At 39.1% G+C, this 11,995-nt stretch overlaps 2 protein-coding genes across 8 annotated transcripts in view; one reads left to right on the forward strand and one right to left on the reverse strand.

The window, feature by feature from the left end:
• Window positions 1-102: 102 nt before the first annotated feature.
• LOC105043294 (uncharacterized) lies at window positions 103-8,487 on the reverse strand. 7 transcript variants are annotated; one of them, XR_012140780.1, is made up of 9 exons: window positions 8,259-8,487; window positions 5,434-5,528; window positions 4,921-5,003; window positions 3,918-4,828; window positions 2,932-3,173; window positions 2,651-2,854; window positions 781-873; window positions 573-679; window positions 180-319 (listed from the first exon to the last, which is right to left on the reverse strand). XR_012140780.1 is itself a non-coding variant. In XM_073255885.1 (8 exons), exons 2-7 carry the CDS (start codon window positions 4,947-4,949, stop codon window positions 626-628), a joined length of 1,533 nt encoding a protein of 510 aa, XP_073111986.1. In that variant the 5' UTR covers window positions 4,950-5,741; window positions 8,259-8,487; the 3' UTR covers window positions 103-241; window positions 579-625. The 7 variants fall into 7 exon arrangements, 1 of the variants encoding a protein (XP_073111986.1); XR_012140779.1 differs by having other exon boundaries at window positions 5,434-5,741; XR_012140777.1 differs by having other exon boundaries at window positions 103-241; window positions 4,921-5,741.
• A 2,874-nt stretch (window positions 8,488-11,361) lies between these two features.
• The window catches only part of LOC105036704 (uncharacterized), an 8,026-nt gene continuing 7,392 nt past the window's right edge, over window positions 11,362-11,995 (forward strand). Inside the window, exons 1-2 of the mRNA XM_073255886.1 lie at window positions 11,362-11,734; window positions 11,833-11,854. Of these exons, the coding sequence (XP_073111987.1) occupies window positions 11,635-11,734; window positions 11,833-11,854 (122 nt within the window). The 5' untranslated portion in view covers window positions 11,362-11,634. The remainder of the gene's footprint in view (window positions 11,735-11,832; window positions 11,855-11,995) is intronic.

The following is an 11,995-nucleotide window of genomic DNA, read 5'->3' on the forward strand; positions in this document are numbered from 1 at the left end:
TCTTATGCATAGCCTCCATTCTCGTTATCATCATAGTCATCTGAGTTTGCATCTCAGTATATTTTTGCTCCATAGCATTCATTTTCTCCTTCATCATGCGAACCTCCTCATCAGCAGCCTTCTTAGCCTCTGAAACCATTTTCATGGCCTCACTGCGGGTTGGTCGTGGGCCATAGATATCAGAGGGAGAAGGACCCAACCCATATGTACGCAGACGGCCAGGCTTTTCTTCTCCCATGACCTGAAAGAATACATAATCCCAATCAATGCTACCATGTGAGCTCTCAGCTTGCTGTCTTGCTTGTTCATGAAGTTGTGACTGCAACAAAAGATCCAAAGTATTCAAATAATGCAGTTGGTAATAAGCTAATGCCCAAAATTTCCAAATGAAGCCATGGTATGGATATAGTTGTGAACAGTAGAAAACTAGAAATAACTCAGTAGTAATTCAAATATGTTTGTATGTGCTTACATGGGTTGCTCTATCTTCTTTTTTGGGGTGTGGGGGGTGGGTGTTGGGGGGGAAGAGTTAAATTAAATAGAAATTTGCAGTTTTAGATGCATAAACATACAATTGCCTCCAGTGAAGCCTCATCCATGGGCTGCCCATCTTTGTGTGTATGAGTCAATACAAAAGCTCTGCCCGAGATAGCTCCTGCCCATCAGGCCTCTTCACCCGCTATTCATGTAAACAACAATGAATTTATGAGTTATGATATAAATCTTTTTATATGAATGGCATGCATACAGATATAGGTTTTACAAAGTACACAAGCTTACCTCCTCTTCACGTATACGTGCAAAGCTCTTTGTGCCAGAAGTATGGCCAAACCTCAGATGCACACGATTAGCCCTGTTGGTATTACTACGTGCCTACAAACAAAGGTTCAAGCATAATTATCATGTTTCCATTTCAGTGTGAAGAAGAAGAAAAAGGTAAAATAGATTTTGCCTTTTCATTAAAAGAAATGATCATGTAGGCATCAAAGTTTGTTATCATCTAGGAAACAGACATTATATTGTATGTGCCACTGGTGTTTCGGAGATCACAATAATCATGCAGAAACCCCTCAAATATTGTTATGTGAAGATATCACTGAAAAAAATAGATGGAAGATGTGCTCAAATTATATGAAAAGACACCAGCAAATTATAATATAGATGACAAGATTTAAAATTTATATAAAACTTCCAAACATAGAATATCATTGATTTTATGTCTAGATTTTAACTAGAAAAATAGAGCAACCTAATGCAACAATAAGAATTTAACTGTCAATTTAATGAGAATTGCTTTAATAAAATAGAAATATTGCAAATAAAATTTATACAGGTGATGTGTTATTTTCTTCTTGTTCCTAATCCTGTAGCCAGAACCTCCAGTTCAAAAGGAAGCAACTACTCATCAGTTGTGTAACATTTTTGAGTGAAATTTCAACCTGACATCATCACTTCTCTAGGCTTTCTGTTTATCTCTTTAAGGTTGACCCGGCCATCATGAAATATTTGGAAGGTAAAGAAAAGAGCATAAAATGGACTAAAAGCACTCGAGAAAATTTAAGAAAGACCTTCAAAGAATATGAGTTTTCATGGGCAATGGTGAAGTAGGAACAATTAGGCCAATTATAAGACAGTAAAGCAAAAGCTGCAAGCTCAATTTAAGATGCTTAAATTCATAATACCTCAGCAGGAGAAAAGAGGCTACTTGCATATAGAAAAACACAGGTTTTTTGAAGATAAGCACCACCGGTGCCCAATATACAATCTACAAATATTTGTTCCCCTAGTCACCAATTATGGGCCATACATCTAACTACTTCCATATCCAGTGAAGTGGATGTGTTGACCATTGCCATTTTAGCTCGACACTAGCAGCTGAAGCAAAAGGATGCAAATCATCAGAAGCTACATTAAAGTATTATCAAGAAAATCTCATGTGAAATGGTGGTAAATCTAATTGATGAATGACCTGGTTGAGGTTTACTCGGAAGAAGACTTGGTTTCACATGATGCCAACAATGAAGTATGATCAGCCTTTAGTTGAAAATGGTTCCTGTATGATTCTTTTGCCATTTTGTATATACAAAAGATGACATATCCTCAATTGTGAGATTAGATATTATAAATCTTTTAGGTTAAAAAAATATTGTATGTATTAATAAAGAAAATACCGATGTCATTCCTCATGTTTTTCAGAGAACATAACAGCAGACAGAGTCTTTTATGTTTTAAGGGAAAATAACAATAGATATTTAACTGAAACATATGACTCACCCATGAACCAAATTTAGAATTGCAGTGAATGATAACATCATACGTCAAAATAGCAAGCAGAAGGACTAAGATAACTGCAAAACATGTTTCAACTTCATGACAAAATGGAACGAATTCAAAACAAGACATACTTGTAAATATCTACCAGATAGTAAGGAAAAATAGTGCAAAAGTTGCACAGAATTGAAAATTTTTGTCAGAGGGGGAATCAGCAAATAGCCTTTTTCTTAGGAGTCAGAATGCTAGTTAGTAAGAAACTCCAATTACATTAATAAGTTAACCATAATGATAACTAACAAAAATATATGTATATACACAAACTCATTGAATCACCTCATGTAACCTACATAAACATTCAATAAATTTCAACTCAAACCTTCCCCTTTTTAGAGCTCCAATACGCCACAAGAAATGGCCACTGATCTGGTACAACCCTCTTATCACAATCAGCAAGCCGCTCCTCATCAGTCTTGTGAGTATCATAATGGGCAGCCTTTAACTCAGCTTTCCAGTTCCTCCATTTCGTACCCAAGGACTTCAAGACCCAATCTTTACCAATAGGGTCAATGTCAAACTTTGACTACATAAAGCATTAGAAATCACACAATCAAATAATGGAGAAAAAAAAGGATGAATAAAATATGGTGCTTCTGATACCTCAACAAGCTGCCACATCTTCTCCTTGGATCCATCTGGCACAGCCCTCCAATCAATAAAATTAAGGGGTGCCAAGTGCCCATCTCGTGCTATAGTACCCAAGAAGTTGCTTAGCTTTGCTGCCTTCCGGCCGATAGGCTGGCCAAGGTTGTTGAAAGCAACACGTATGTGCTGACCCTCAGGACTGTTCCATACATCAAGGCACCGTGTAGGACCTCGACCCCTTCGTTTTCTGGCAGAACCTATTCAAAAGGAGAATAATTAGAAAATAGACATCATAAAACAACAGGAGCAGCACAAAAGTTGATACGAAGATCACTGACGTCAAAGTAATGAATTTTTTTTTTAAAAAAACTGTATGTTAGTAGCATGCAGGAACCTTTTAAAGCAGTCAACAGTGGATAAGACATAGAAAGCTACCAAACTATGTTAGGTCTATAAGCATGTTCTTTAGTTGTTCAACATATTGCAAGAGCTATAATGAAGATCATGAGCTATTCTCAAGAGATTCCATGGCTTCCAATAGAATGCATCAGCGACAGGATCCAAACTCTCAACATATGGGGCTATAGAGACCCATCCTTTTGCATGACCTAAATACCCTGAAGATACATGCCAATTTGTTTTAGGGATCAGCTAGGACTCTACTCTCTCATGCACCCAAAACATCAATAATATATATTTCAGTCAGCTTTCCATCTTTCATCTGACCAAGATTATCATAGTAAAGTTACTGAATAGTTAAATGACATCAGTAACACCTTGTTTCGGATTAATTAGGCAAGTATCAAGATGTTTGCAGAACAAGCTAAAAAAAGGCAATGAAATAACTAGACAATATTTGATTGAAAAGGTTCTGAGCACTTGGAACAAGCAAAATCTTCACATATAGGGCTTTCGTATGAATACTAAATGTTTGTAATGAAAACATTAACTGAGCAATAAATACATATCGTAACTCAATGCCAAAATAGAAAAAGAAATACCAGTATCATCACCAATCCATGGCCGGGAGGCTTGTGGTTCTTTAGAGCTTGGCTCAGCCAAATGCTTCTGATCTAGTTGGCTGGAACTCAGCTGGGTCAGCTGCATCTGATCTGGCTGACTGGAGCTAGGCTGGAGCAGTTGCATCTGCCCTGGCTGACCGGACTTCAGTTGAGCCAGCTGCATCTGATTTAGCTGGCTGAAGCTTGGCTGGTCTGACTGTATCTGTTCTAGCTTGTTGAAGCTTAACTGCATTGGCTGTGCCAGATCTGACTGGCCAGAGCTTGGTGGTGGTGGAGCTGGCAGTGACTGATCCAGATAGCTAGACCTTACCTGGGTCTGATGTAGCTGGCTAGAGCTCTGCTGAGGTGAGTGGGTCTGAGGTGGCTGGCTGGAGCTCGACTGTTGTGATTGTGTCTGATGTGGTTCACTGAAGCTCCCTTGAGGCAATTGAGTTTCATATGGCTGGATACAACTCAACTGGGCCAAGCTAGGTTCATCGTGTGGGTAAAGTGGCTGGCTGTAGGCTGGTGAGGACTGCTGGATCTGCTGGCTTTGTGGCTGGTTAGGACCTGACTGATCTTTTTGCTGCAGACAAACAATCCTGGCCATAGGACCCACCAGGCACCTAGGTGACTTTTTGTTACTCATGGTAGAGTACGTAAGAGGTGGTGAGTCTGAATGTGGGGCATTAGCAGATGTAGAAGTTAAGAAAGTTTCCCCATGGAAAATCCAATGGCTATAATTCCTCATAAAACCATCACATGTCAGATGCTCATACACATCTTCTCGATTCTTCCAATAACAGTTGTTGCATTTTCTACATGGGCAAAGGATAAGCCCCCTCTGTGCAGCTTTGTCAAATGCAAAATCGAGGAATCGACCAACTCCTTCCAAGTATGCATCACTCTCTCTATGTTGTACAATAAAGCATGAAGAACATATTAAAATAATGCATCCTAAGCATGGGCCACAACACTTGGGAAGACAAAGAAACAGAGGTACCTTGATTGATGAATCCAACTCTTATCCATAGGGATGTTTCTCAGCTGCTTCAAAAGGCCAATATAGGGATGGCCATACTGTATCTGGGGACAATGTTGGAAACAAGGTAATGAAACTACAATAACTGAAATTTTCCAGAAAGCTGTAGATGGAATACTCTCGATCTTCACAGTCAGCAAGTCACAATGTTGATATGCCAGAACTAACAATTGATAGTATGATACCGAGAGTAATAAAACACCAAGCACATAAGCAGACTAACAAGTGTGTTCTCAAGCAAAACATAACCTTAGACAAAGCCAACTACATTCCAGTGATCACTCAGTTGTATACAATTTAAAAAGTCTTCTCCCACCAACACGAAGCAAACCCTCTTTTAATCAATCAAAATCCCAGGTGAAGAAGTGGGCATGAGAAAGCTTTGTGATGAGAGATATGGAAGCAAAAAAGATGGCCAATGATAAGGAAAAAAGAAAGATAGGGGTGGCCAATTCTGTAACTGCATACACTTACTTCAGGTGAGCTACTCTTCTATTCCAACACCAGACCATTCCATCTTCTTCTGCCTTCTAACCCACGACCTCCTCTATTCTTCCTGCTCTTGAAACCTTCAATGTTAAGTCATAATCATCATGATACATAGGTAACTCAAAGTCTCAAACAGTTTCTTCTCATCTTCTTTGGAGGTTTGCATAAGCGATTTATTTGAAAAAGAAGTGGAAGAAAATATTCCAATTTCCTGTAACAATGATTCCAGTGATGACCGAAGATGAAGTTTATGTTCCATCAATTGATGACATTTCACAACTTGAACAGATTTCCTTCGCATGAAAATTTGAAGAATGAAAAAGCCTTAGAGAATAACCATGCGGATGAGTAGAGATGGAAATGGCCGATTTTGGGCCAAGCAAATCCAAAATTTCAATAAGCAACAGATCATTGCATACTAGTTCCATGACAGACCACTTCCAGCCCTAATGATTAGCAACAGAAATAAAAAAATTCATGAAACCTATAAATGAACGTTTAAAAGCTTATGAAGATCCCTTGTCGATATTCCTCACAAATAACCATCAATCAAGATATTGCAAAATCCTACAGTAGTCTTCAGGAGACTTTATCATTTATCATTTGTAAAAGTTAGAGCATGAAGTGGATGGAGTATTTTCCTTCATGATGGTTTGAATGCATAACCAACAAAAGCTACACTAATCCAAATGCATGAAAATGTTCTTATCAAACCTTTTAATCATGGCAAGGATGCAATAAGACAATATGCAGAGTAAGATCAACATTATTATTTCATTAATATAAGCTTTATTTTTATCAGAGTCCAGGGTTAGCTCCCGAACTCGAGGATGAGTTCTTTTTAATAAGGACTGATGCAAAAAAAGGATTCCTGCAAAAATTAGAATTTGCAACTTTTCGGATTTTACAGTGAGCCTTCTTAATAGGCATCACTTGAGTTATCATTGTGTGTTTGTGGTCCCTAAGTTACTTGTTTCAAAGCTGACTTTATATGTTTCAAGTTTCTAGTACTGTGTTTTAGCTATTTCGGTCATTAGGAGGGTCAAAAGTGGCTAAAAAATTCATTACAGAATCCAACTTGAGACAGTCAAATTAGGGAAGGTCTTTTGTGGTTCTTGGTTTAAGTCAGGAGACCAAGATAATAAGCATGCAATTGGAAAATTTTTTACAAGGAGCTTAGTTGGCTTTACAAGCTGTTTTAGTGGCTTCATATATGGATTAACGCATTGTACAAACTCGCAATGTATCTCTGATTATTGAATAAATATCTGTCCGATAAAATTCATAAAAACCTAAAGGACTATTACCTAGCCTGTGTATTTTTGCAACCTGAATTAATTAACAAGAACACAACACCAGATCAAAAATTTCAGAATAGAAACAATACATATGGTAGGACCTCAGCTTAGGTAGTCACAAGACTATAGAAATTTAGCTTATATTTTCTTTCAAACTTCACATAGATATGTCTGCCAGTGCTTAACTGACAGTAGATGATAATAAAGTTGACAGATTGGTCTTCAAATGCTCTATAGGCTACTATTATTGAATCTAAGGCTTGACAGAGATGCGAACCATTATTATAATGCATTATGTTGGAATAACGGTTTAGATTGAATTCTCTGAAAACACCAATCAGACAAGTCAAAATCGTTATCAACTAATGTAGGACATGAGCTTACTGGATCCAATTGATTAAAACACCAAATTGTTTCCCTCTCTAACAAGGTATGAACTACAACACGCTAATTGCAAGCAATTTGCCTGCCCAAGTATTATAATTATAAATATTTACTGGATTCAAATGAATAACCTACCAAATTCTGTTACCCCTTTCATAAGACATGAACTACAACCGCATGATCAATATGATTTCCTTGGATTCAAGATCCAAGATTATCAGACTCTGTATATCATGTGAATCCAAAAAGCTTCGTCACTATGTTTCACCAATACTCAGACACATTAAATAATCCAATAAATGATATTTTGAGAGAACAAGACATCATCCAGAAAACTCCAAAACACGTGTGCAGGTAAGGTAGTAATGGCCACCTTTCAACTAATATTGGATGTTCCCTCAAAGATAAGTAGGTCCGTACACTACAACCTGTTATTTATTCCGACTACAAAAACATGAAAAAAAAAACTCATACAACTCAAAACAATTTGAATTGAAGTTTATCTTATCATGGAGACAAACATACAGTATTTTATAATATTGCATGGCTTTGGTTTGTTTGATCCTGAGAAGTACATAATTAGGGCACTTATTTGAATATTTTTTTGATTTTCTCTATTTATATTGATGACATGCTAGTTTCCAGAACATCTAAAGTTCTCCAATTCTACAAATAATTATGAAAATACTGAAATATCGACAGCCGATCATGCAAAGTTACTGCTATGGAATTAATCTTCAATTTCTCAAGCACCACCCTAAAACAGCTTTTGCATCGTTGTTTTCCGTTTTTAACATTTTGCATTACATTGTGTTCTACGGCATCACTATAACAGAACTACCACCAACTTCGTGGCATCCCCAGAAGTATCTTCATATGATCTCATCAGCGCAAATAAAAAACAATATAAACCAAAATGAGCATCCAAGACCAAGATAAGATATTGAAAGGAGGCATGGGAAAGATCATTCAGGAAAGTTTCAGCTTAGATTGATAGGACAAAACTTATATATACCCTTAAAACGTCTGAAATGGGAGTAACCACATTATTACCGATATGGCAATACAGCCGATGCGATCTCCAGTGCCGCCAGAGACAAAAGGGGGGAGAGAGAGAGAGAGGCGTACCGAGTAGCAGCAGAGTCTTTCCGGAGATGGCGGCCAGGCCGAGGGCGTCGGGTGGGGGATGGTCTTCGGAGAGAAATGAGAAGGGGATAGAGGGCTCCCACGAGAGACAAGAGAGAAGCGATTTGGAGGGAAAAGGAAATCTGGGCTTGGCGGTCGGCAATTTTCTGGGTATAAATTGAAAGAATTCGCCGTCGGTCCGTCGCTACTTGGAAAATAAGCGGCGCTCTGTCAAGAAACGCCGCTAGACTCTCCTCTACCATTCTTTTTCGTTTTATAGTCAGGAAAAAAACAACGGCGACGAACCGACAAAAAAAAAAAAAAAAAAAAAATTTGGTATAACCAACCAACCATAATGGGACACGTGACATCACGTTTAAAAAAAATGTACGGCTATGATTTCACCTGGGCGAATGGCCGATAGATGAAAGCTTACCTCGTTGGCGAAGGCACAATTCCGCCTTTTGTATGCTAATTCCTTTGGATCATCTGGCGTCTCTTGAGGAGGAAAGGTTATTCAAAACCGGGTTGTGCAAGTATGCATGGAGACCTAGGATACAATCTGCTTTAAAAGGCATTCTAGACAGATCCGACATGAGCTGATATATGTTTTCTTATATGTTTTGTTGTAGTGCTAATAAGTTCTTTAGAACCAGAGAATCATAGCCATTATTAATATAAATCAAGATCTTAATTTATGTTGATGGAGATGGTAAATGAGTGTATATAAAAAAGGAGCCAATTTATTTTTAAAATTTGGTCGATATCATATCTTGATTAATGTAAGGATGCCAACCAAGAGTTAACGATTCAAAATCCATGCCAGAGACACCAGGTAGAAAGAAAAAAATAGATAATCTCATGCATCAATGTGATAACGGATAGGCTGGGATAGTGTATCATTGGAAACTTAGAACAAGCCATGCATAGCATTATTGATACAACAATTTCTTCCTCGAAAAAAAAAAATCCTATACTAATTAGGTTCACATTTTGGTGGAGGCCAAGTAATTTTATTTTAGAAACAGGTAATACACAATATGCTCTAAAGATTAAGCAAATCAATTAGATTCTTAAAAAAAATAATCCAATGAATAATGAAAAGATCATCTATGACAGTATTTTGAGCAAGATGGTGATAAGCCCACCTATATTTCAGAATAAATGAAATAAAATACCACAATGAGAATTAATAAAAAAATTAAAAGAAGAAGAAGAAGAGAAAGCAATAGAAGATCGTGATAGAGGGCCAACACGAACCAATCTATCAGCACAAAATTTAGATTAAACGAGATCTATGTAAAATCCACTCAACAACTAACCTCCACTCGATAAATGCATCGAAGGTTTATCACCCATGCACTTTGTATCACACACCCCTGAATGGTCTGGCAATGCTAATCTTGTTCAACCAAGATCCTATGCAATGTACAGGTTATATCATAGAGTATTGTAAAGTTCTCGGTAGCCACCATTAGAAAATGGATGGCTATCAAACAACTTTCAAGGCCTTCCATCTCTTGATGGCTGCATAGCATTCGGCTACATGGCCTATGGTGAGGATTTGTGCCCATTAATTTTTGTGTCACTCACCTGCAACTTATCTGTCCCGGCTTCACTTGTTGCGCACCATGATATTGCTAGACTGATGTGCATCGATCCGTTCATTTGCCTTTTCCATCACTCAACTGTCGAACTTTGCTCTGCCATCTCCTTCCACCGCTTTGACTCCACCACGAAGCTTCCACCTCCCAAACAAGCCTCACCTCCTCGAACGACCATCTCCCAATGATCTCGACACCAGCAGTCCGTTCTTGCAAATCCGAGGCCATTCCTTACTAACCTTGTCACCGCCAACCCATATATTATTTAAAACTATGACCCAAGCTTCCGGTAGCAAAGGGCATCAGACCTAGCTAGTCGAGTTTCCATCACCTGGATGTTAGTAAAGCAATCACGATGTCTGGGCACCGCATGCAGTTTACATGATTTAAAGGCAGCAATTTGCATATGGCAAGCACAAGAAAACAAACAAATGCGTGCCTATGGATCATGAGCTCAAGCTCACGCACTACGCGAGGTGATGCAGGCTCTCTTAAATAGCAAATATTGTGAAAGTCCTAGAATTTAAATTCTACTACTATTCTAATTTTGAAGTTATTCCGATCTTCATTCTACTTCATTTCAATTTTAATTCCAATTTTGAAAAAGTTTTATCTCTTTGCCCCAACAAATTTGTGTGTTGAAATCATATTTCTGTTTCATTACACGTGCATGGATTGCTAAAATCAATTCTGGGTGATTTGAGGACAATTCCCCCTTAAACAAGACATACCATTCCCGATTCCTTGGAGCCGCTGGTCTCAAAGTCAAACGTCTCGCTCATACCGGGTCAGAGCTATACATGTGATAAAATGGACTCCGATTTTTTTTTTTTTTTTTTTGGTAAGAGAAAGGAACCAAGCTTCATTAAATAAAAGAGAATACAGTGTCCAAAACTTTTAGTTGTACAAAAGCAAAGCTAAAACCCCTCAGGCGGCTGAACCTGAACAGACTCCGAATATCTTTCAATTGGAACATTTCTCCCTGCAGGGAACACCCGTCCATCCGATTGGAACGTTCGGTTCAGCGCGCGCTGATCTCTAAGAATAACTTGTTCCCCAGTTCCTTCATCGCAAAAGTCGTGTACCGAAGCTTTCACACGTTGTTTTAAGTGTGTCCTGATCCGGATCGCCGCGGCTCATCCGAGGCAATCTCCCCGAAAGAGACGCGTTCGCTTCCCTGACAGAGACGCGGTTGCTCCCGTGGTCATCGTCATCGACGTATCCTTTTTGTTTTTGGTAAGGATCGACGTATCCTTCATTTACTAATTTTGCAAATGGTTGAAAAACCCTCAGAGGTCCCTCCAAATAAAAAACCCAGGCAACCCACCACACCAGAGGCTGTCCATTTGCGGATGAGTTGGGTGCACTTCTGGGTCATCGACTATGTGCGAACGCTCGAAATTATTGCTCTCCTTGTACCTTCATCCAGAAAAAGGAAATAGAGTCTTCAAGAAATCGAGACGGGATTTCTTTCCTTGACCGAGGCCCGCGGGATTTCTTTCCTTGACCGTGGTCCGCACGTTTCGTTTCCTTCCGTTTATTCCCTGCGTCTGCTGGCGGATATTAAAAAAACGTCGTCATCTGGAAACAAGAAATATCGCTCTCTCTTCGCAGTCTCCCTGCCTCCTTCCATCCCCTGGCGCAATCCCACTCGCCTGTCTTTGGGCTCCGGATCAAGGGGTGGGCGAGGAGTAGCTCACGCGGATCTCGGTCTCCGCTGCCCGATCAGAGCTCGCGACCGATCGTCGTCTTCGCAGGCGGCCGCGAATACGGCAATGGCGTCGCAGACGTACGTCGACAACATGAAGCTTCGGCAGAGCTACCAAAATCTTTGGCACGTCGATCTCATGAGCACCATGACAGCCGACTGCCCTTGTGAGCCAGTCTCTATGTCCCCGATGTATCGAACTATTCTTTTGTTTCTCTTTTGTTTTATGGTGATCTCTGATCGATGTGATCGTTCTTTTCCGCAGATTGTTGCTTGGCGCTCTGGTGGTGAGTGTTTCGAGTTTCATGTTGTGTTTTTTCCTGTTTCTTGGTTCGATCTTGAGAGACCTATACAATGCTGCTGCTTTTCCTGTATTGATTCAGTCCACCGATGTTTTTTTCTCTTTTTGTTAATTTTATATATCTAAT

The sequence above is a fragment of the Elaeis guineensis genome, chromosome 4, assembly GCF_000442705.2.
Source record: "Elaeis guineensis isolate ETL-2024a chromosome 4, EG11, whole genome shotgun sequence".
Taxonomy (NCBI): domain Eukaryota; kingdom Viridiplantae; phylum Streptophyta; class Magnoliopsida; order Arecales; family Arecaceae; genus Elaeis; species Elaeis guineensis.

Bases quoted from the DNA above. Each gene is read 5' to 3' on its own strand.
- LOC105043294 (XM_073255885.1), bottom strand. From the start codon at position 4,949: ATGGATAAGAGTTGGATTCATCAATCAAG. The intron at 4,829-4,920 runs GTACCTCTGTTT...TGTACAACATAG, and splicing joins AGTTGGATTCATCAATCAAG to AGAGAGTGATGCATACTTGG. The intron at 3,174-3,917 runs GTATTTCTTTTT...CCTTTTGAATAG, and splicing joins ATGGATTGGTGATGATACTG to GTTCTGCCAGAAAACGAAGG.